This window comes from Moschus berezovskii, chromosome 7 (assembly GCF_049115385.1).
Source record: "Moschus berezovskii isolate FMDL1 chromosome 7, NW_MosBer_1.0, whole genome shotgun sequence".
NCBI lineage: Eukaryota > Metazoa > Chordata > Mammalia > Artiodactyla > Moschidae > Moschus > Moschus berezovskii.
Genome location: NC_142466.1, coordinates 28476527 through 28499819, shown reverse-complemented (window position 1 = coordinate 28499819; position 23293 = coordinate 28476527). Strand labels below are relative to the sequence as shown.

General features: G+C 39.4%; 2 protein-coding genes across 3 annotated transcripts in view; one reads left to right on the top strand and one right to left on the bottom strand.

The window, feature by feature from the left end:
* LOC129557100 (uncharacterized) overlaps window positions 1-23293 on the top strand; it is an 86305-nt gene that overhangs the window by 935 nt on the left and 62077 nt on the right. The window lies entirely within an intron of this gene.
* Window positions 9085-14193, bottom strand: CDKN2B (cyclin dependent kinase inhibitor 2B). Its single transcript, XM_055428142.2, has 2 exons — window positions 13653-14193; window positions 9085-11403 (listed from the first exon to the last, which is right to left on the bottom strand). Exons 1-2 carry the CDS (start codon window positions 13785-13787, stop codon window positions 11143-11145), a joined length of 396 nt encoding a protein of 131 aa, XP_055284117.1. The 5' UTR covers window positions 13788-14193; the 3' UTR covers window positions 9085-11142.

Below are 23293 nucleotides of genomic sequence, written 5' to 3'. Positions count from 1 at the left end.
GGCCCAGCCTTCGGAGCCTGAAAGGTGGACCACACTGAAGTGGCTTCTTTTGCTTGTGCTCGAGCCTAGTGGCCGAGCTGCAGAAGTGGATCCCTAATGAGACAGCCGCCAGGTCCTCTGGAGCAATCGCCGAGCTCCTCACTATCTGGAGGAGGCAAGTGGGACTCGGATGGTGCGAGCCACCGTACTGTAACGATGAGGCCAGGTCCAGCTGCACTCGGGCTGCTTCCACTCCCCATCCCTCACTTCCGCACAGGACGTAGCCTCCTGACTGGCCAGTTGAAATGAGACTCAGGGGCCAGGCTTAAATGTTTTTGTTTAGTCGCTAAGTCATGTCTGACTCTTCGCGACCCCGTGGACTGGAATCTGCCAAGCTCCCCTGTCCATGGGATTTATGAGGCAGGAATACTGTAGAGGGTTACCATTTCCTTCTCCAGGGGATCTTCCCGACTCAGGGATCGAACCGGTGTCTCCTGAATCTCCTGCATTGCCAGGAGGATTCTTTAGGATTGAGCCACCAGGGAAGCCCCAGGCTCAAATAGCCACTCTTCTCTCCTATAGGACTCCCTCAGACTCTCCTGACCATCCAGGCTCCATGCTGAGGCTGCTTGCCACTCTTGTGTGACAGAATGAATGTGCTTTCTCTTCACAAGGTTAGCTAGTTCTTCTTCAGGTCTCTTCTCGGGTATCCGCCCTCAGAGACTCTTCCTCTAGGCACTGTTTTTGTTTTTTTTTTCCCGTAAAGCGCTTACCCTACAGAAGTTATCATAAATAATTATTTGTCTCTCAGTATGCAACCTCCATGGACGGTGGATCTTGCTCTATTTTGCACTATGCCCATGATCCCCTCCTTCACCTCCCTACCTCCCACCCCCCCCAAAAAAAAACTTCATAGGAGAGATGGGCTTGTAAAAACTTACAATTATAATGAGGGAATTTCGTTTTATGGCAAACAGAGGAGGGGTACTTTAGGAGATAGGGGATAAGAGAAAGAATCCTGGAGGAGAAATATTGCCCAGTTGCAGCTTATATCATTTAAGAACCCTGGAGAATGGAAGAGCGAACCCAGGTATTGTTATTAGCTGTGGCACTAAACTATGGTGGGTGAGGATGAGAAGACCTGTATTACACATTTCTGTATTATCATTTCTTGAAATTATTAGTCAGAGTTCTCTAGAGAGACAGAACGAAATGTGTGTGTGTTTCTATGATTTATTTTAAGGAATTGGCTTACCCCAGTTGTGGGGGCTGGCAAAACTTGAAGTCTGTATGACAAATAGGCAGGCTGGAGACCCACAGAAGAGTTGATGTTGCAGTTTTGAGTCAGAAGGCAGCAGCCTGGAGACTGAATTCTTTCTTCTTTGGTCAGCCTCTCTTTCACTTAAGGCCTTCATTCAACTAACTGGATGAGGCCCACACACATTATGGAGGATAATCTGCTTTACTTAAAGCCTATGGATTTAAATGTTAATTATATATTAAAAATAGCTTTATAGCAATATCTTAACTGGTGTTTGACCAAACAGTTGGATACCATAGCCTTGCCAAGCTGACACATAAAATTAAACCTCACATTATCCTATTATTCCTAAAAGGTCTGCTGAGCTTCAGTTTCCCAAATGAAGTTTTAGACTTCAGATCCCAGGTTTAAATTCAGGGATCTGTCTATATTGATTTGGCCTGTATAGCTTCACCTATAACCATTTCCTCTTCACCTAAACTTGTTCTGGGGATAAGGAGGGTTACCTACTTCAGAGGAATGCCATCTGAATGACAGCACAGAATAAACGATAAGCTATACAGTAAGCTCTATATAGTAGTGAATGAACAGTTCAATGAATATAAAATTAAAAACTCAAATTCCATCTTGGTTTTCCCTTGCTGCCCAACACCTGTGTTTTTTTAGTTGTGGTATCCAGGGGAATTCTATCTAGTTTTAATTAGACTAAGCAAAATATAATTATGAAGATGAATCTTTACCAACACAACTAACTTGTGGTATTCCACAGACGTTTGGAGTTTCACATGACTTTGGCCATGTGTTCTTCAAAAACTGTATGACCAAGAGCTGGGCAGTGTTATTTGTAGGCACTTTGGCTTCTTTTACTTATTTTATCCTCACTGTGGCCCTTTGAATTTGGGATTACTACCCTATCTTACAGGTGAGAAAACTGAGGCCTAGACGGACTAAAATCTTGGATACTTTATGACCTGCAAGTGCCAAGGCTGGAATCATTAAGAAAGTCTTTGGACTAAAATCCTTGTGCCCTTTCTGTTGTTCTACAGGCTAGAGTCAACAGGAAGTGAGTTTTTGATGGGTCATTTTTGGCCTAAAAATGGACTTCGCAGATCTGAGTGTTTGAATGGAGGAAAATGATTTTTTATTTTTAAAAATGATTTCTATTTTGGATCAGCAAATTCATACCACAGGCAGAGATAGGAGTGGGCATTTTACTAATGATTTGTCTGTACCATCCAACTCTACTACCCCCAGCCATGATGTCCTAGAGACAACTAGCTTTTTCCCTTAGGTATCTCTTGATTATCAAAATTCTGTGAGAATTACTAATATTGCACATGCTCAAACTAAAAATCCCAAAGGTGTAAGACACAGGACACTATAAACAAGATTTTAAAACTATTATTTGAACATATATACAAAAGATTAACTCTTAGAATATATGAGTACATAAGTGAGTTAGAAAAATAACCCAGTAAGAATGGTAACAAATAATATAATGGGCAGTTTAGAATAGAAGGTATTAAAATAGTCAAATGGTAAAAAACTATGAAAATATATTCAACTTTATTGATTAGTAAAGAAATGTAACAAAAACACTGACATATATACCTATAGGTATGGCAAAAATAAAAAGAGTGATAACATTGGGAAAGTTGTCAGAAAACAATCATCCTTACATACTATTGTAATTTGGTACGTTCATTTTGGAAGGCAACTTTATAGTATCTATTAAAACTGCATACATATACATACCCTTTGACTCAGCAATCCCAGTGAGTTTATGTATGCACATACACACATACATAAATATAGGTATGGAAATATGTATACTATTTGTGTAGGGTTTATATGTGTTTGAAAGAAATACATATTACATATATATGTATGTACTTCCCTTTGATTTTGCAATTCTACTCCTATAACTCATCTAAGTATGAGAAGTATATATGCATATATGTGTGTATATTTTATTGGAGATATACACATATACATACACACGTATATACAAAGTTAAGTATGGAAAGATTTTATACATACATATGTGCAGACATATACTGTATGCATGTGTGTTTGTGTGTGTGAGAAGAAAAAGAGAGATGTACCCTTAGCCTTAGTAATATCACTTCTATAAATTGCTACAGATTGCTCATATAGGGATGAAAAAAAGGTTCTTTAAAGCATCATATGTAGTAGCAAAAAAAAAAAAAGGAAACAATTTACATGTTTGTCAATAAGAAACTGATTTTTAAAAATTTGGGTTTATCCATAAAATATAAACTATGCAACTATACAAAAAACAAAGTGCATCTTTATTTCCTAATGCAGGTTGTCAAAGATCTACTACCAAAGAAAACAAGTTGCAGAATGGTTTTCAAAATGTGTGTGTTGGGAAGGGGTGTTTACTTATATGTAAATATGTACTTATATTTCTGGGAAGTTGATTAATTAAAAAAAAAAAAGTAGTTACTCCTGGATAGTGAGAATGATGGGTAGGGAGGTTTCAGGAGGTATTAACTTAATTCTGTTTATTTTCTGTACTGTTTGAAAGTTTACTATGAACCAGAATTTTAAAATAACAACTACAGAAATTTTCATCTTCAAAACTAGAGATTCTAATTTTGTAGTCCTGAAGTGGTCAGTGACTTCAAAATTTAGAACACAAATGATTGAGAGCCAGGGTTGAGAATCACTTCCCTACATATTGGTCTCAAATGACTGGTGGGGAAAGCACCATCATTTGTACAGATATAATAAATACCTGGGGCACATATAAAATGAAATGTCATGTAATTTTTCCCTAGAAAGGGGATGGCATATTCTTCTGTTCAAGATGGAATTTAAACAGATCAAAAGGCTCCTGAAGCTCTGGAATAGATCCATATATAATATCTCTAACTATCAAAGGCCAGATTAGAGAGTAGTAGAGGATGACAAAATATTTTAGGCAAGGTTATAGCTTATAATTCTAAATTGGCATGTTGGAGGCAGATACAGAAGACTGTACAGGGTACTTACTTTTGTGTCCTAGGAAAGGTGATAGAGTTTAGTAACTCATAACCCACAGACAGAATGAGAAGCCAATTTCCCAGAATTCACAGAAGAAAACTATGTGTTATTGATAATCTGTTGACCTACCTGTGGCTTTGTTAATAGAAAAAGTGCTTACTATTTTATGTTTATATGTTATCTTTTATAAACATATTATTAGATATGTAATGACACATACTAAAATTATTTACAGCTTAATCTGATAAAGAAAACAAAATGCAATTATTTATATTAAGAGATAAGGGAAAACTGAAGAACAATGGATAGTTTTTAACCTATCTGGTTTACGGCTATACTGAAAACCACTCGAACAGCAGACACTCATGACTGGTTCTGATTCCCACTCTTAGCCACACCTATTATCTTGTCAGAAGAAAGTGGAATTCTCAGTGAATGCAGTTTTCAACTAAAGCAAAGGGATGAAGAAATTTGTGATGGGATAGGGAAGCGAGTAGAGTTTGGTTAAAATGAAATGGAGACCCAGAGGTCACACAAGAAAAGAGTTCAAAAGCAGTAGCTCCAATCCTGTCAGAATATAGAGTATTCCACAGAGAAAACAGATTATGCATTTTGGGAGAAGGCCAAATTTGAAACGGAAATGAGGCATGTTTTAATTACTGTAATTGGTCTTAAAAGTTTTCACCTTAACTCTGTGGTAAAACATTTTACATGCCAGCACTAACTGTATAGATCTACTGTAGGTCTAATGGCAGGGGCTTCTGAATGGGAAGGGGATTAACAGGTGTTTGGGGTTCTTTGTAAACTTCAAAGAAAATGTAGACGTCTGTGAGACAGTCATTGTATCATCTTCATAATTCTCTCTCCATTTTTTTTACCTCCAGAAAAATATTTGGTTTATATTGATTTAAAACTTCAAATTAGAAAATCAGAATTGGGTCCTCAGTTGGCAAATACATGATTTATATTACTGTGCTTAATATGTAATCCATGCCAGTTACATGTTATTTCATCAGTAGTACTGGCTTCAAAGCAGAAAAATTTCCTATATTACATAATTAACAAAGGGGTGATATATACAAGTTATTTCCATAAAGTAAAAAGGACTCCTACCCTAGTAGCTTAGATGGTAAAGAATCCATCTACCAATGCAGGAGACCTGGGTTTGATTCCTGTGTCAGAAAGATACCCTGAAGAATGAAATGGCAACCCACTCCAGTATTCTTGTCTGGAGAATCCCATGGAGTGAGGAGCCTGGCAGGCTCCAACCCAAGGGGTTGAAAAGAGTTGGACATGACTGAGGGACTAACAGAAGCACACATACCATTTGTAAAAGCTGATCCTGAGAAAAGCTTTATAGAAAATAGAGACAGTAGGGAATGAAAAGATTCCCATTATTTTAGGCCTGGAGATATTTCACAAACCCCACCAGCGTGTAGATCATATTCAGTTTGTTTTGGTTTGATTTGATTAATTCTGTTGAGCTACTCAGTGATCCATCTTCCACAAAACACCACATGCCTCTCCTTCTACTCCTTTCTTTTCATCTCATTCTCTGCCCTCCTGAAATGGCTGACTAATACATATTCAAAACAAAGATCATGGCATCTGGTCCCATCACTTCATGACAAATAGATGGGGGAACAATGGAAACAGTGACAGACTTTATTTTCTTGGGCTCCAAAGTCACTGCAGATGGTGACTGCAGCCATGAAATTAAAAGACGCTTGCTCCTTGGAAGAAAAGTTATGACCAACCTAGATGGCGTATTAAAAAGCAGAGATATCACTTTGCTGACAAAGATCCGTCTAGTCAAAGTTATGGTTTTTTCAGTAGTAATGTATGGATGTGAGAGTTGGACTATAAAGAAAGCTGAGCACCTAAGAATTGATGCTTTTGAACTGTGGTGTTGGAGAAGACTCTTGAGAGTCCCTTGGACTGCAAGGAGATCCAACCAGTCAATTCTAAAGGAAATCAGTCCTGAATATTCATTGGAAGGATTGATGCTGAAGCTCCAGTACTTTGGCCACCTGATGTGAAGAACTGACTCACTGGCAAAGACCCTGATGCTCGGAAAGATTAAAGGCAGGCGGGGAAGGGGACAGAGGATGGACATGAGTTTGAGCAAGCTCTAGGAGTTGGTGATGGACAGGGAAGCCTGGCGTGCTGTAGTCCATGAGGTCGAAAAGAGTGGGACAGGACTGAATGACTGAACTGAACTGTACTTATTCAGGTGATACTAAGCTCTTCCTGACCAGCTGGTTCCTACTATCACCTAACACTTAGGGACCTAAAACTTCGTAATCCAATGGCAACAAATGAGAAAGTGCAGACCTTTAGAAATGGGTCTGTAAAATCCGTGACAGCTATTTACAGAGTTATTCATCTTCTAATGACATTTCTACATATTTTAGCATTCTCACGCTTCCCCAAACTTTTTTCTTGGTTTTATTTAACTCCTATACCAACTCCCTTTAGGTCAGAATCACTAGTTATAAGCGTACTTAAAAAAACATAGTTCCTTCCAGAGCATTTAGTTGGTAAATACCTACTTCAGCATTATTTTAATAAATTTATTGGGTTTACCTGCTTATCTCAGTTAAAGAACTGAGTTCTGAGTGATATGAGATAAATGCAAACGCAGCAACAAAAAATTAGGTAAGATGGAGTAAGAAAGCTTAAAATTAAACTACATATTTATTTTACAAAGCGTCTTTTTTTGTGCTAGTTCCCACAAACTTGTCTCTAACTTTTCAATTAACTGGTAGAGATGGTACTTATAAAGATCCCCCTTCCCCAGGGCTCCAGAATTTTAAAATGTATCTCTTCTCTCTCTTCCTTTATATAGCTTTTCTTGGCTCAGACAGACCATGGCAAAATCATTACTAATAAAATATAAGACCCCATCACAGTCATGTATATGAGAAACTTATAAAGGGATAAAATGTTAGTGATAGTTGGGAGCTTAAAAATAATCTAGTACCACTCCCATTTTTTATAGAGGAGGAAATTGGGGCTAATCATGTCATTTGATTTAGTAGATCATATATTGAATTAGTTGAAGAACCAATACCAGAATCCAGGTCTCCTACCTTCCATTCAAGTCCTAATTTCTCTTTCCTTCATTCCCTCTTTCTTCCCTGGAATTTTAAATAGAACAGGAAAAGATGTTGAAAGTATTGTGATTCAACTCTTGTTGCTTCTTCAAGTAATTTAAAAAATTAAAATGTTCTTATTTTCTTATGTATTTACTTCCCTCCATCTTTTTAAACTTGGTAATTGAATGCAATGAAATTACACCAACCTAGGTTTTCACAAGATAATGAAATAGTTTGTTAATAGTGAAAACCTAGTTCTCATATCAGATTTTGGTTATGATTAGCTGCAGACATAAATACCACAGCAGTCTTCTTATACTGTAGATGACACCAGCTTTTCCATTTGTTTCAGAAAGTAGTCCACAAGAGTGTTTCTAAGGTTTTAGAATCACTAATTCTAATTGCTCTTTTTTTTTTTTTGATAGAGTGGCAACATCTTGAACATTGGAAAAGAAAAATAAGCATGTCTTGGTTTTTAAAATAGTTGATAATTACGGAGATGGTAAAAAAAAAATCCCTATTGACTATTACATATTAACACACAAGTAATTTGGTTTTTAACATTTCCCATAAAGGAAGGGCAATATAGAATCTCAGTGTGATTGGTGTAAGTTATATTAGTTTTATTTATTTGCTGAAGGTCAGTTCAGTTCAGTTCAGTTGCTCAGTCGCGTCCGACTCTCTGTGACCCCATGAATCACAGCACAGCCAGGCCTCCCTGTCCATCACCAACTCCTGGAGTTCACTCAAACTCATATCCACAGAGTCGGTGATGCCATCCAGCCATCCACAGAGTCGGTGATGCCATCCAGCCATCTGATTCTCGGTCGTCCCCTTCTCCTCCCGCCCCCAACCTTTCCCAGCATCAGTGAGTCAACTCATCGCATGAGGTGGCCAAAGTATTGCAGTTTCAGCTTTAGCATCAGTCCTTCCAATGAACACCCAAGATTGATCTCCTTTAGAATGGACTGGTTCATTCCAAGTAAGCGGCTGCGCTTTCTTGGAGCAGCTGTGAAGAGATATGCCACGCCCAAGGTAGGTGAAACCCAAATAAGACAGCAGATATTGCAAGGGGGCATCAGAGGGCAGACACACTGAAATCATAATCACAGGAAACTAGTCGATCTGATCACATGGACCACAGCCGAATGTGGTCCACTGGAGAAGGGAATGGCAAACCACTTCAGTATACTTGCCTTGAGAACCCCATGAACAGTATCAAAGGGCAAAATGATAGGATACTGAATGAGGAATTCCCCAGGTCGGTAGGTGTCCAGTATGCTGCTGGAGATCAGTGGAGAAGTAACTCTAGAAGGAATGAAGGGATGGAGCAAAAGCAAAACCAATACCCAGTTGTGGATGTGACCGGTGATAGAAGCAAGGTCCAGTGCTGTAAAGAGCAATATCGCATAGGAACCTGGAATGTTAGGTCCATGAATCAAGGCAAATTGCAAGTGGTCAAACAGGAGATGGCAAGAGTGAACGTCGACATTCTAGGAATCAGTGAACTAAAATGGACTGGAATGGGTGAATTTAACTCAGATGACCACTATATCTACTACTGTGGGCAGGAATCCCTTAGAAGAAGGTCAGTTAGCTAGCTTTATAAAATGAGCTTATTTGGTCCTGGACACCATATTCATAGTTTTTGTCATAACACAGAAATAAAATATAAAGGCATTCCTATGAACACACTTTCCCAAACTGTTAGGAGCTGTATGGATCTTGAGTTCTCAGAATTTATTTCATTCCTTATATTTGAAATTACTAATTTTAGCCATTAGAACATAGGAAATTTTAAATAGATTTTGCTTTCATAGTAAATCATCTGTTTTCTCATCCATTCACTCAGCTGAAAAAAGAAATATAAAAATGAGGCCAAATGAATACATTATTGAATTATAAATTTATTTTACTTCCAGATCTTGCAGTGAAGGTCAGGTGATAAGATTTTTACAAACCTTGGTAATATTTTAGATTTAGATACAGAAATTAACATATGTTTTTCTGTAATTGTAAAATGAAGCCAGAAGCAGGGCTCATGTATATAGAGCTATGTTTATTTGCATGTATCCTTCAAAGTAAAATCTTAAACAGATTTAACATATATATTTCTTGTACGGCTGATAAAACACATTGGCCATACTTGCCTACCAGGTGGATTTGAAATCTGAATTTACTTTTATATGCATCATAAATATTTCAGTGCAACCAGGTGGTACTTGATTTTCCAATAATGTATGATGTTTTGGCATATATATATGTATATATATATGAATCTCACAGTACCCTGTAGTATGCAACCATATTTTCTTGACTTACTTTCCATTAATATAAGGTTGTCACCAGATTCCACAACTCCCTTAAATTAGGAATGGAATGCACGTGTTTTAAGCCAAAAACTTGGTGTCCAGTCTCAGCTTTTCTTTTTAACATTAAAACAGTGAAATATCAGTTATTCCAATGCTGCAATGAATCAAGCAACACTGGAAATTAAATCCCCAAACAGTACACCTTTAGTTTGTTCAGCAGATATTAAGACATTTCACGAGCCATCATTATGTATTTTCAACAGTTTCACACTCAGTCTACTCTTTCAGCAGCCCTGTGGGAAGTATCCTGAGATCATTTACTGGGTAAGTGCATGGATCTTCTAAGAAAATTTTGTAATATTTCATAGTTTGACCCTGGAGACACTCCAGTAAAGGAAGCAAACTTGAACAAAGAAATAAACAGGTTAAGGACTGAAGTAACCTGGGAGATGGCGCTGTGCCACAGCTTCGCATAAAAGCTGTAGTTCTTCCCCACGTCCTTCCCAAGGGCCACGAGTTACTTTGTTATTTAAAGTCTCCGAATTAAGACTGCTACTGAAGAACAACCCAGAAGTACAAAATATCACGAAACCTTTTCAAGTGGCAGTTTACAGGGGGCTCTCTGAATCCTACCTTATAGAGATCAAACAAATCTTGACAGTTAACAGCCTACCTACAATCGCTCTCGCTACAACCCGGACTTCAGTCTGCGCGAGGAGGGAACACCGCAGGAATCTCGCCGTAACAGCAGCAAATGAGCGCCCCTTTCGGAGAGATGTTCAGCATCGCCTCGACCTGGGGACTTTAGAATAAGCGGGCAAATCGAGGTGCCTTCCGGGTCCTCTCTTCCCCATCGCTGTCTGATGGGGCTGGACAGGAGGCCCCAAGGCTTCCAGCAGGCAGCTTTCTGCTCGCGAGCTGCCCCGCTGCGCAAGCCTGCAGAGAAAGCGCTGGCCGCCTACTGAGCCCGCGTCGATCTTCGTCCTCGTCATCGTCTGGTCCTCCATCTCAGACTTCCCCTCAGGGCCCGGCGTGGGGACTTTCAGGGGAGGTCCTTCAAGGTCAGTGGGGCGATCGTTAGCACCTGCCTCCCACCTGAGGGCTAGCTGCCGCCGCCTCCACTCCGCCCCAGCACCTTCTGTGTGAAGATTCACAGCACTCGGGTTTGTTCATGGACTTGTTCACATGCCGCTTTTCACCAGAAAAACAAACCTGGGAGTCCCACATTCGGCTCCTGCTGGAAATGCATGTGCCCCACCTCTATTCATTTTGCTTCACGGTGAGTGCAGAGGGCGGTGTCCGGGGGGTGGTGGGGGGGTTGGGGGGCAGAAAAAATTATTCGCAGTCAGCTCCTCCTTCGCTGCCGGGAATCCCTTCGCCCAGGAAGACTTCCGCGGCTTCGCGTTTGCAGCCCTCTCTGAACTAAGTCGGGGTGGCGAACTGGAGAGGAAAAAAGTCGCTGTGGGCGGCTGTGCGCGCGCCCTCAGTCCCCCGCGGCCGCGCGCAGGTACCGGGCGACGTCGCGGTGGCCGCGCTCCTCGGCCAGGTCCACGGGCAGGCGGCCCCAGGCGTCGCGCGCATCCAGCCGCGCCCCGGCTCGGTGCAGGGCCACCAGCGTGTCCAGGAAGCCCTCCCGCGCGGCGTCGTGCACCGGTCGGGTGAGCGTGGCGGGGTCCGCGCAGTTGGGGTCCGCGCCGTGGAGCAGCAGCAGCTCGGCCACGCGGGCGCTGCCCATCATCATCACCTGCCGGAGACAGCAGAGTGGTCAGGACGCGGGTGGGGGCAAGTAGAGTCTTTCCAAAAAAAAATTTATTCATCCTGGCCCTTACAAGCCTTGGAAGTCCAGTTAAGCTTAATTTGCTGACGCAAATCCACCCCCAACCCCCGCTCCCCGACCCCTAGCAGCCCCAGTTCATACTCTGCTCAGATCTAATTAGTTCAGTTTTATTCTCCAAACGTGGGAAGACAAGGAAGAGCTGATAACAAAGTGCTTATCGCCGTTGTGGGAAAAATTTTTAAAAATTTCCATTGAAACAGGGGAATCTATGTTGTTAAATGATGTCTGGGCAGAGTTAAGTTTAAAGACTTTTAAAGTCTTAAATTTATTTCCCTTGCTCTCCCCTAGCCATAATCCCCATCTAAATAATTTACTAGACAGTCAGCTGATATATTTATTTTAGACGTTAGAGTAATGCTTTAGGAGAGAAAATAAGAAACAACTACGTTGAAAACAAGGTTTACTTTATTTCTTGTACTAAATCCCCTGTGGGAAGGCTTTTACTTTTCACTGTTAAATGTCTCTGCTCATAAAGGGCGTATATATAGTCCCATAATTTGAGCCACAATGGGAGATAGAGGGGGGAAAGTAGAGTCCTGCATAGTTTTATTAGATGATGAAAACAAACTATTTGTTTTCAATCAATGATTCACCACTTTTAACATTATAGATAAGGGCTAAAGTTTAGAGGATAATATATTTGATGTAACATAAAATAGACACTATATTTGCATTGTACAGAATTTTATAACGTGCTAGGATTTTATATTGTTAAATAGTAAACATTTTGCTATCCAAAAAGGAGCTTGGATTTTAGCAGTCAAATCAGAGCAATGCATAACTTAGAAAAACGATGTTTTGAAGCAGTAATCCTACAGTATGCATTTGTGTGCATGTACATTATGCCAGCATTTACCTTATTTTAACAATTTTTGATAATTAAATATTCAAAGTGAAATTACATGTTCTTGTGAGTTTAAGCTTTAAAATGTACCATGGAATGAAAATATAGTATGCTATTTTTTTTCATTGTTCCATGGTTATTGAAAACATCCATCTCCTCCCTTAAAAACCATAATATATTTTCTATTAGTGATGTAAAGGGCATTTCATATATAGAGGAGAAAAAGTGGCTCTTAATATCTCAGAATATGGTGAATTAAAATGACAAAAAACCCCTTTTACAGTTACTAATATAATTGAAGTCTTTAAGGACTACTTTAAAATATTTTTGCTGCTTTAAATAATCCCTCATTTCTTCCAACATTTTCTATGCATTCAAAATGAATGAACACATATTTAAAAACTGCACAATTAACAAGATTTCTTACTAATAACTTGGTTCTGGAAGATGATAGGTGAATACTAATTTTTATTATTTAATACTGCTGACTACATGATCAACAGTAAAATACAAAGTACTACCCTAGATTTTAAAGAAATTAAAAAAATAAATCAGCACTGATTAAAGTGGGATTAATAGTTAAATATATCGAATAAATGAATTTAAACAATGAAGAGGCTAATTATTCATAAAGACCCTTTGCCATTTAACAAAGCTGCAGGAATGTTTATGTAATCCAAGCATTCAGTATGATAAAAATCTATAGAAGCATATTTTTTCTTATGTAACACTCAAGAAACACTGCTAATGTAAAATAAAAGGAATTAAGTACTGTGATTGAGGAATCCTGACTTATTATTTTGTATTCAATTCGCCTGCATGAGGAAAGAATATACCATTTCATATCAGAGCTTAAAAATTCAGGATGATTTTTTTTCATGTGCTGTGATGTAGGATTCCTTAAATCCAATCCAAATTGCGTAACTTGTAATTTAATTATCTCTATCGTTGAAAGTTGATCGCTATTTGTTGAAAGACAAACAGATAAGACAAAGCAGTTCTCCCCAAATAGCCTCTCATTTTTCCCTTTCCTGCCCAGTTGAACCTATCCCTTGCATCTCTTATGAGATGGGAGAGGGAATACTGGCCTTTCCCCCCCATTAAAAAGAAAAACAAACTGAAGTAGTGGGCTTTCCAGTCCCTTTCTGTAGAATTTTTGATGAGTGAAAACCTGCTTTACACCTGAGCTCCATACTCCAGCAAAGAGAGACACAGGTCTGTTCGTGGAGATCTCAGTTCCAGCCGCGTCCACGGAGGCGGCGGCCCCGTGTTCGTGCGCCCCCTGCCGGCGAGGCCCGGGGCCCCCAGCTACCTGGATCGGGCGTCTCCCGAAGCGGTTGAGTCTGTTGGGATCCACTCCGGCTTCGAGGAGCTGCCGCACGGCCTCCACTTGGCCCCGCGCCGCGGCGTTGGCCAGGTCCGCATCACCGCCACCACCACTGAGCATGCCCTTGTCCTCTTCGCTCACTTCGCAGCCCCCAAGCGCAAACTGTCCCGGATAATCCACCGCTGGCCGTGAACTTCGCAACACCCTACCCTCCCTCCCCACCTCGCCCTGGAGGGCTCTCCCCACTCGGGAAGAGCTCAGCTCAATTTCAGCCCCTCTTTGCCGTCCTTTTGCAGCAAGAGGGGTCGGTACAATGGCCGAACGGCCCGTAGTTAAAGCCGGGCTTTTCCCGGATGGCTCCCAGGAAAATGCGCTCCGCGCAGCAGCAACCTAGCAACCTTGCGCGAACCCGCTCCGATTGCACAGTGCGGGCGCGTCAGAGTCCTCACCGCGGAGCTTCCCTCCGGCGGAGCGGAGAGCCGGCCGGGACTGAACCCGTCCCCAGCTGGGCTGTCGAGAGGCGCTCTCCAGCCTCCTTAGGCTCCGCCCGCTTCGGGTCCAGGCTCGTCCCACTGTGCTGGCGCCGAGGCCCGGCCCGCGACTGACGTTACTGCCTGAGAGGGTAGGGGCGGGGGAGCAGTCCAGAAGGTGCCCGGCCGCATGCGCCGGACGACGCCGAGCGGAGGCCAGCAATTCTAGGTTAAGTTTTTTGGAGCAGTTGAAGCAGTGTACTCAGCTCCTGATCTCCTCACTCCAGCAGGCGGAGCAGAGGATTTCTAGTTCTTCAGTCCCGGCCCAGACCCTCTCACTTGGAGATGTTAGTCGCTCCCTGTGTAATCAAAAGGCCGGGCATTTGAAATAATCTTGTCTCAAGCTGTCTTAAAGAGACAGCTCTGCCCCTCTCAGGCAGGTTAAATTCATCCCCAGGCTGTACTAGAATTTCACTTGCTTCACATCTTTCATCAAATTTAGCAGTTGGGAAGGGGGTGTCTATTTGACTCAGTCAAAAATAGGTCTGACTGAAAAATCCCGAGAAGCATATTTTTAATGTGCTTTTTATTCTTTTCATCTTTAAATTATGGATGCAATACTAAAAAAATAAAAACAGCCCACAAAAACAAACAAAAACCTTAGCCAGCCACACCCCCCCAACACACCTAGTTTGAGAGTTGCAGAGCTTGGTATGTCGGACACTTAAAAAATATAAATATACAGTTTAAGAACTTGGGATCTCAGTTTCATGATATTTGAACTATTTTTGTTTGCACTCTTACCTATTTAAACCCACCTCAGCAAGTATTTGATTTCCATTTATCATGGGTAATAAAGGAAATTATGCAGTAATAATGAAACATAATAAAACAGGGGTGTGGTGCTGGGCCTGTCATTAAACAGGCTGAACCTGTCATTAAACCTGCTTCTGAAGATTTAAAGGCCAAGTGCTTTGCTTTTCTTCCTAATCTTCGTGAGTTTGTATTAACAGATGCATTGCTTTAAAGGTTAAAAAAAATTACAGCTGATGCACTATTGAAATAAGAGAATCACAAGTTAAGTATTTGTATTTCCTCACAGAAAACTTTGGTGAGGAGCACTTTATAATGCCCCTGACATTTAACAGCTCTTATCTTGAACATCCTTTTTGGTTTAGAGTGCTGAGAAACACAAAGGGAGGACAACTGAAGTAAGAGACTTCACATGTTTCCTCTACAGTGTATCTTATTTTGGACGCTCTTGGTTCTAATCCACTGTAGAATGAAAAAGAGCTCTTTATGGACGGGGTGGAGGTGGCATGGAAGTGTGGTGGTTAGGGCTGTAGATTTGCTGACTGAGTCTCAACAGGGTTGAAATTCACCTGGATGGGGAAGAGAGGGGGCAACATTAATAACATTTTTTTTTTCTCTCTCACCACACCCTCATTTCTTAGTGTTCATGGCTTTAATTCCTCTTTTGCTCTTATTTGTACCTCTACTCTTATCTCGGAAAAAAAAAACCAAAACCTTGTCCTTTTATTTGTTGGTGATGATTCTATTCCTAGTCTGGCCAGAAGAACAGAAGTCTGCTGCGGGATGAAAAACATGAACAACTGTTTTTGTCTTAGAGGCCAGTTCCCATGCACAGTGTATTTGAGATTACAGGTGTGCAGGCTGAATGGGAGAAGGAAGAGAAAAGATGGACAGTAGGAAGCCAGAGACTTTGAAATGAATGGCATTGGGTCTCTGCAAGTTACCTTGAGGAGCTGAATCACTAGACTGATATTGGCAGATATGGTGGCAAATGGGCTCAGACAAAAATATCTTCATCAGAACAGCCTGATTACTCGGAAATTTAGTGCACAGCCAGATGCAACAAGGCATTAGAGGGAAGGTTGTTGAATCCTCCCTCTAATGAATTCAGCAATTAAATTTAGTTCAAGAATACTTAGTTCAACATATGCTATACTGCATTTCACAGTTGAACAAGATATTGGTCCTAGATTTTAAGCCAACAAATAGAGAGTTTGAGAATCAATGCAATCCCTATCAAAATCCCAGTGGCATTTTTCAAAGAAACAGAACAAATAATACTAAAATTTATGTGGAACCACAAAAAGTCCAAATAGCCAAAGCCATCTTGAGAAAGAACAGCAAAGCAAGAGGCATCACACTTTCCTGATTTCAAACTACATTACAAAGTTACAGTTATTAAAACAGAATGGCATTGGCATAAATAAGGAAATTAAGATCAATGGGATCGAATTGGAAGCCCAGAAATAAATCCATAGTTATCTGGTCAATTAATTTATGACAAGGGAGCCAAGAATATACAATGTGGAAAGGAAAGTTTCTTAAAAAAATGCTGTTGGGAAAACTGGGAAGCCACATGCATAATAACAAACCTTGACAGCTATCTTACACCATACCCCAAAATAGACTCAAGATAATTAAAGACTTGAATGTAAGACCTTAAACCATAAAACTCCTAGAAGTGGTAAGGAATGGTAAGGAGTGGTAAAGCTCATAGGTGGTAAGCTCCTCGACATAGGACTTGGCAATGATTTTCTGACTGACCGAAAGCAAAGATAACGAAGTGGGACTACATCATGCTAAAAAGCCTCTTTACAGAAAAGGAAATCATCAACAAAATGAAAGGCACCCTGTGATTGGGAGACAATATTTCCAAACCATATATCTGATAAGGGACTAACATCCAAAATATATAGAGATCTTATACAACTCAATAGCAAAACCCCAAGCAATCCAATTAGAAAATGGGCAAAAAGTCTGAATAGACGTTTTCCCAAAGAAGACATACAGATGGCCAACAGGAACATGAAATGATGTATAACATCACTAATCATCAGGAAAATGCAAATCAAAACCACAGTGAGATATCATCTCAAACTTGTTAAAATCACTATTATTAGAAAGACAAGAAATAACAAGTGTTGGTGAGGATGTGGCGAAAAGGCAACCCCAGTACACAGTTCATGGGATATAAATTGATGCAACCACTGTGGAAAAAAGTATGGAGCTTCCTCAAAAAACTAAAAATAGAACTACCATATGACCCAGAAATTCTACTTCTGTTTATTTATCTGAAGAAAATGAAAATACTAACTCAAAAAGATACACAAATCCCCATGTTCACTGCAGAATTATTTATAACAGCCAACATATGGAAACAACCTGTGTGTCCACTAATGGATACATGGAGAAGCAACTTGTCAAATATATATTTTAGCTACAGGGAGATTTAAATCTTGTCATTTGTGATAATATAAATGGAACTTGAGGGCATTATGGTAAGTGAAAGAAGTCAGACAAATACCATATGATCTCTTTTATGTGTAGAGTCTAAAATGAAACAAAATCCCTCCCTCAAAAAACAAAAAATAATCAAACTCATTAATACAGAAAACAGATCGTTGGTTGCAAGAGACAGGGAGTGGGGGCTGTGTGAAAAATGGGAGAACTTTTTTTTTAGCTTGAATAAGTTGTTTAAATAAATGTAAAAAATGTATTCCCACTTTTATTGTAACATCTGTCTCATCATTGTCAGCTCTACAATTTCTCCTTTGGTGTAGTCTCTTGTTTGAAGTCCTGTTCACCCCTACAGCCAGTTAGAATACTTGTGAATTTAGGGGGACAAAACCCAGCCCTTCTTGCTGTAGCTGTTTGCCCAGCCACTACCAATAATCCTTGTCTCCCTCTTCAAGTACCCATTCTAGACCCCCTCCCTCTTAGTGCATCTGGTGGTCTAGGTGTCTAACTTAGCAAGTCAAGTAGACCCCCCATTCCTGAGAGCTGCGACTAGTCCTCATGCTCTTTTCAGATCATGGTTGGTATATTTGTATATTTACTGTCACAGTTGGGCAGATAAATATCAAGAGATATTCCAATGGATTATCTGAATATCAAATGCTTTTTTCCTTTTCTTAGATTCAGAAGTCCCATCTTCTCCTGATAAACATGGTTAATTATCCCCCATAGAAAAGATGACTCCTTTACATCCTAACTGGTCTCTTGGCATGAAGGGTCTGAAATGATTGGGCAGCATCTAGAGCTTAAATGGAACTCTTCTTAAATTGTTCTCTCTCTATGAACCTAGATTTCCAGGCCATAGGTATTAGAACTGTAAGGGTGGAAAATATAAATTTCTCATGTGGGTTACAAAATGTGATAAGCCACTCCTGGCAATGGTCTGAGAGGTAGCAATGTCTAGGTTTCAGAGGGGGGCCATCCAGGATGAAATAGAATTGGTTTGCAGGAAACCAATGCAAAGTTTTAGGGTTCCCAATGAAAGTGAGTTCAGGATAGAATTTATTCTTATGAGAGCTTGTCTTATGACATGGAACTGGGCAAGAAGCATTGGGATTGAGGAATTGAAGGAAATGCTGCTAGTGATGGATATGATTATTCAGGTACTCAAGAACTCAGATGTAGAATGACAGATTACTTGCAGATTTACTTTTTGAAAAGGTAGATGTAGGGATGGATGAAAATAGTGCTTGAATATACTACGACTATCACTACTATTATATAAGTATACAATTTTAACTCTATTCTAACATGAATGCTAGTATGATTGCATAAAAATATGGCGCAAAATTACAAACCCAGTTGACCATGATAGCTCAGCTCATAAATTTTCCTTAAACCAGGCAAACTTTCTTAGTCTTGCCTTCTGAAATTGCATGTTTCATCAGCACAGGTAGATATGACATGTGAAGAAGAGAGGAAGCATGAAGTGGGTACAAGATGGCCAGAGCTTAAAAAAAAATAAAAGGTTCCTAGATTTTAAGAAACTCTTTCTAGTGACACTCAAAACTAGCAGAGTTTCCATTTAATGTGATAACTTTAGAGAGATGCATCTATAAGGCTCCCTGGGAGTTAGGAATAGGAGAACTTAAGAAGTACAGGGAATTTTCTTAGAAATGTTGCAGCTGAAGAGAGTCTTTAAAAAAGGATTGGAAGTTGATTGTTTCCTGCATTCTTGCTTCAAGCCTTGGATTTCTCTAAAATTTAACAAAAGCTTAGTAAAATATAGCCTGAGCCAATTTTTGAGCCATCTTCTTAAATGGTAAGGCACAAAGTGTCTGAAAAATAAAAACTATTTGAAGTTGATAAGATGGAGGAGAATTGTTGTTGTTGTTGAAGGAGATGTAGATAGAGAATGTTAAGACAGGAAAAGTCCAAAGAGCAAAATGCCTGATAAGCTTCTGATAAGCAGATATGTGCACTAAACAAATTGACTAGAAAAGAACTTTGGACAGGGAAAATATTGCCAGGGGTATGCATGGTTACTAGCACCATGGACAGCACTTCTCTATTAAGCAAAATCTGGGTGGTCCTAACCCACTCCAGACTGAGAATTCCTGAGGAAGCTGCAAACTTGGTTTTCCAAAGCCCCTTGCTCCCCTGAAATTTAAAGGAAACCAATGGAAGCTCAATGGATGTCTTTTACAAAACCAACCTGCTCAGCCTGGTTTCCAAGTATTATTGGATAATCTACACAGAGAATTCTATGTAGACAATATTAAATATCCTCTATACTTGAAAGATGAGAGGAGAAATTACACTTATTGTGTACTGTGTTGCAAATGATTTATGAGTATTATTTTATTCAATCCTCATAAAATCCCTATGCAACATGTACTTGTATCTCACTTTTACAGGAAAGAAGTTAAGTCACTTGCATACTAACTAATCATTGGAGGTATGGTCTAACCTGTGTGGCCTCAGAGCCTCTACCATTTACACTACATAGGGGTTTTTGCAGCTGTCATGATAGGCTTAACTGGAAAGAAAGCACAACAAACTGGTTTATAATTAGTTTTCAGTCTACACTGTGTTTTCCAGATGGCTCACCTCATAACACATCCTTAATAGACTTCAAAGATGATATTTCACACATAATACAGTAGCACATTTGTCTTGGGCAATAGAGGGAGATAATGAAACATTTTACCTCTTCCTAAAACCCAGCTGTCTCTAGGATGAAATATAACCTGTTGTTAATGCTTTGAATGCATTTAAGAGATGAAATGGATGGGAACAGAGTGGGCAACTGAAATTGGAATTGAAATAGCTCTGCCTTTTAGTAGAGTGGATTATTTGCAGGTGAGAAGGGAGAGAAAGTAAATTGCATAGAATTTTGGAGGTAAATAGAATGGAACAAGTAGAATAAGAAGAGAGAGAAAGTAAACAGTAAATTGGCATAGCATTTTGGAAGTTAATAGAAGGGAAGGAGTAGAATCAGTTCCAATATTATAAATAATTCAGATCCCTAGTGAAGATGTTTGTATTCTAGTTCGTGAAACTACAGGGCTTCCCAGGTGGAGCTACTGGTAGACTACCCGCCTGAAGTGCAAGTTAGACATAAGAGATGCAGGTTCGATTCCTGGGTCGTAAGGTCCTCTGGAGGAGGGCATGGCAGCCCACTCCTGTATTCTTGCCTGGAGAATCCCCCCGGACAGAGGATCCAGGCAGGCTTCAGTCCACAGGGTCCCAGAGAGTTGGACACGATTGAAGCAACACTATATATATGAACTCACTTTAGAAGTATGAATAAAATCAGTTGAGTGACCAAGAGAAGTAGTAACATAATTATGCCCTCATAACTGTCTCTTTCCTTTTTAATCTAAGACAGTGGTTCTAAGTTGGGAGAGAAAGAAATTCAGAATCATATTCATGGCTTTTTCAAGCTACTGTATAATGACCCGCATCTCACCAGGAGACTTAATTCTCTTCATTTCACCAGTTGAGATTTATTGCCCCAGGACCCACAGTACAGCTCCTTCCATACCCCAATATATGGTTATAAGTTTAATTGAATGATGGGCATATATATCATTTTAGCATCAGTATTAGTTTTCTGGGGCTGTGTGTGCATTCTAAGTTGCTTCAGTCATGTCTGACTCTTTGGGACCCTATGGACTTGTAGCCCACCAGGCTCCTCTGTCCATGGGATTCTCCAGGCAAGAATACTGAAATGGGCTGCCATGCCCTCCTCCAGGGAATATTCCTGACCCAGGGATCAAACCTGCATCTCTTATATCTCCTGCATTGGCAGGCAAGTTCTTCACTGCTAGCACCACCACAGACAAGGTGGCTTTAACAACAGGGTTTTATTTTTTTAGTTTTGGTTCACTCTTCTTGCCTTGCAGACGGTCTCTTTCCTACTGCTGCTTTACATAGTCACCCTGTGTGCATGCAAGTTCCTGGTATCTCTTTTGTGTGTCCAAAAATCCTCTCCTTATAAAGATAGCCCACCCCAGGAGCCTTGTTTTAACTTAATCACCTTAATGTGCTATCTTCAAATACGGTCATTCTGAGATACTAGGGGTTAGAGATTTAACATTTGAATGATTCACTTCATATGGAGTCTCTTCCAAGTTTTACACATATCACTTTTCATTGCTTTGTAAAAAACTGTTGTCAGTAATTTATTTATTTGTATAAGGATGAAAATAAAGACACCACATTGAAACTGGTTGAAGTTTTTAACTAGTCTCTTGTCTCTTCTAATTTATCAGCACCCCTCTTTCTTTCTTCTTTTTTTCCTCTTTCAATTTATTTATTGAGAGAATTGGGTTGTTAATTTTGTAGTTTTCTGAAGTCTGGACTTTTCAGAATGCTTCTTCATGATGACATTTAACATTTTTTTCTGTTACTTGTATTTCTTATCATTTGTTATTAGATCCAGAGTTTGGGGTGTCATTCAGGCTTGATATTTTGGCAAAAATACTTCATAAGAAGAATTATAAACTTCCACCAAGAGGCAAATAGTCTGATTGTCTCTTTTTCTACAACTTTGACAGTCATTATTTCTTAGATCTATAATTTCCTTAGGGGTTGCAAAATGGTGATATTTTAATCCTTTCAATACTTCTTCACCTACTAGCTGGGCTACTTCTATAAAGAGACACTTTTCTTTATTATCTACTTGGTTGCCCTGAGGTACATATAAGAGACAGAATGAATACTTTATTTTCAAGTTTTCAAAATGATGAGTTGAGTCCCTAACCTCTTCCAAAGGTGATTACTGATTTTTAAATTATTGTAGATGTAGGCATTTAAACATAATTGGTATGTTTCAGTTTATTATAATTATCATTCCTACTGATGCTCAAACTCTATCTTTGACCAATGGGAGCTCCTGAAAGTTGGCTCCTGAGTCTTTTTAACATGACTTCAGTAGTCTTTGACAGAATCCTTTATTTCTGGCATGATAATATATTCCACTTTTATCTTGTATAGTTCCCTCACTATACTTGGTATCAACCATTTCTCAAAGGAGCACTGATTATTTTTTAATGGGAAATGGAATTTTAAAAACACAGTCTAAGTGCTGGGGATTTTATTGCTCCCAACCAGTGATTATATTTTTAGGCCTTTGTGTTTATACATTAAACATAGTTTCTTAGATCAGAATATTTACATACATTTTCACCAACATGAATTTACAGAGGACTTGCTGCTCAAGTTAGACATGATGAATAATACAGCAGTATAGGAGTCAGTAATGATTTGTGACACGAAGTTCTCTTTCTTTTATATTGACTATCTAGTTTTAATGTCTATTGAGTTAATGATGCTATGCTTATGTGCTTAACCATAATTCATTCAGTATGTCCATACTTACCCCCACCTCAGAGATTGCCACATGTAGTTCTTTCTGCCTGGAATGTTCCTCCTTGCAACTATGTATCTAGTATGTAGTGAATTTCACAGCTCTTACTATTGTAGATGGAATATCAGGAGTTACCTGAAAAGCATTTTCTCAAAGTAGAGATAGTTGCTAAATTTCTTGAAATATGCTAAAAAAAAAAGTCAATGAACTGAGAATTTTACTTTATCTTCATTTTCTCTTGAATATTGTTATTTAATATAAATTACATATTTAACTTTTTTCTCAGAAATGTATTATTTCTGAGCTATATGTAATACTAATTTTCATTAGGGATAATTATACATTTCTGATACAGTATATTTTTTCTTTCTATATATTTGACAGGTGTATATATAAAGGACTCTTTGTATATAAAGGCATAATACTTTATAGTGATTTTTTGAAACTTAAAATGTAGTGATTTTTTAAAACTTAAAAAAATTACAAAGCTTATTTGTTTAAAAAATGCAAGTGTA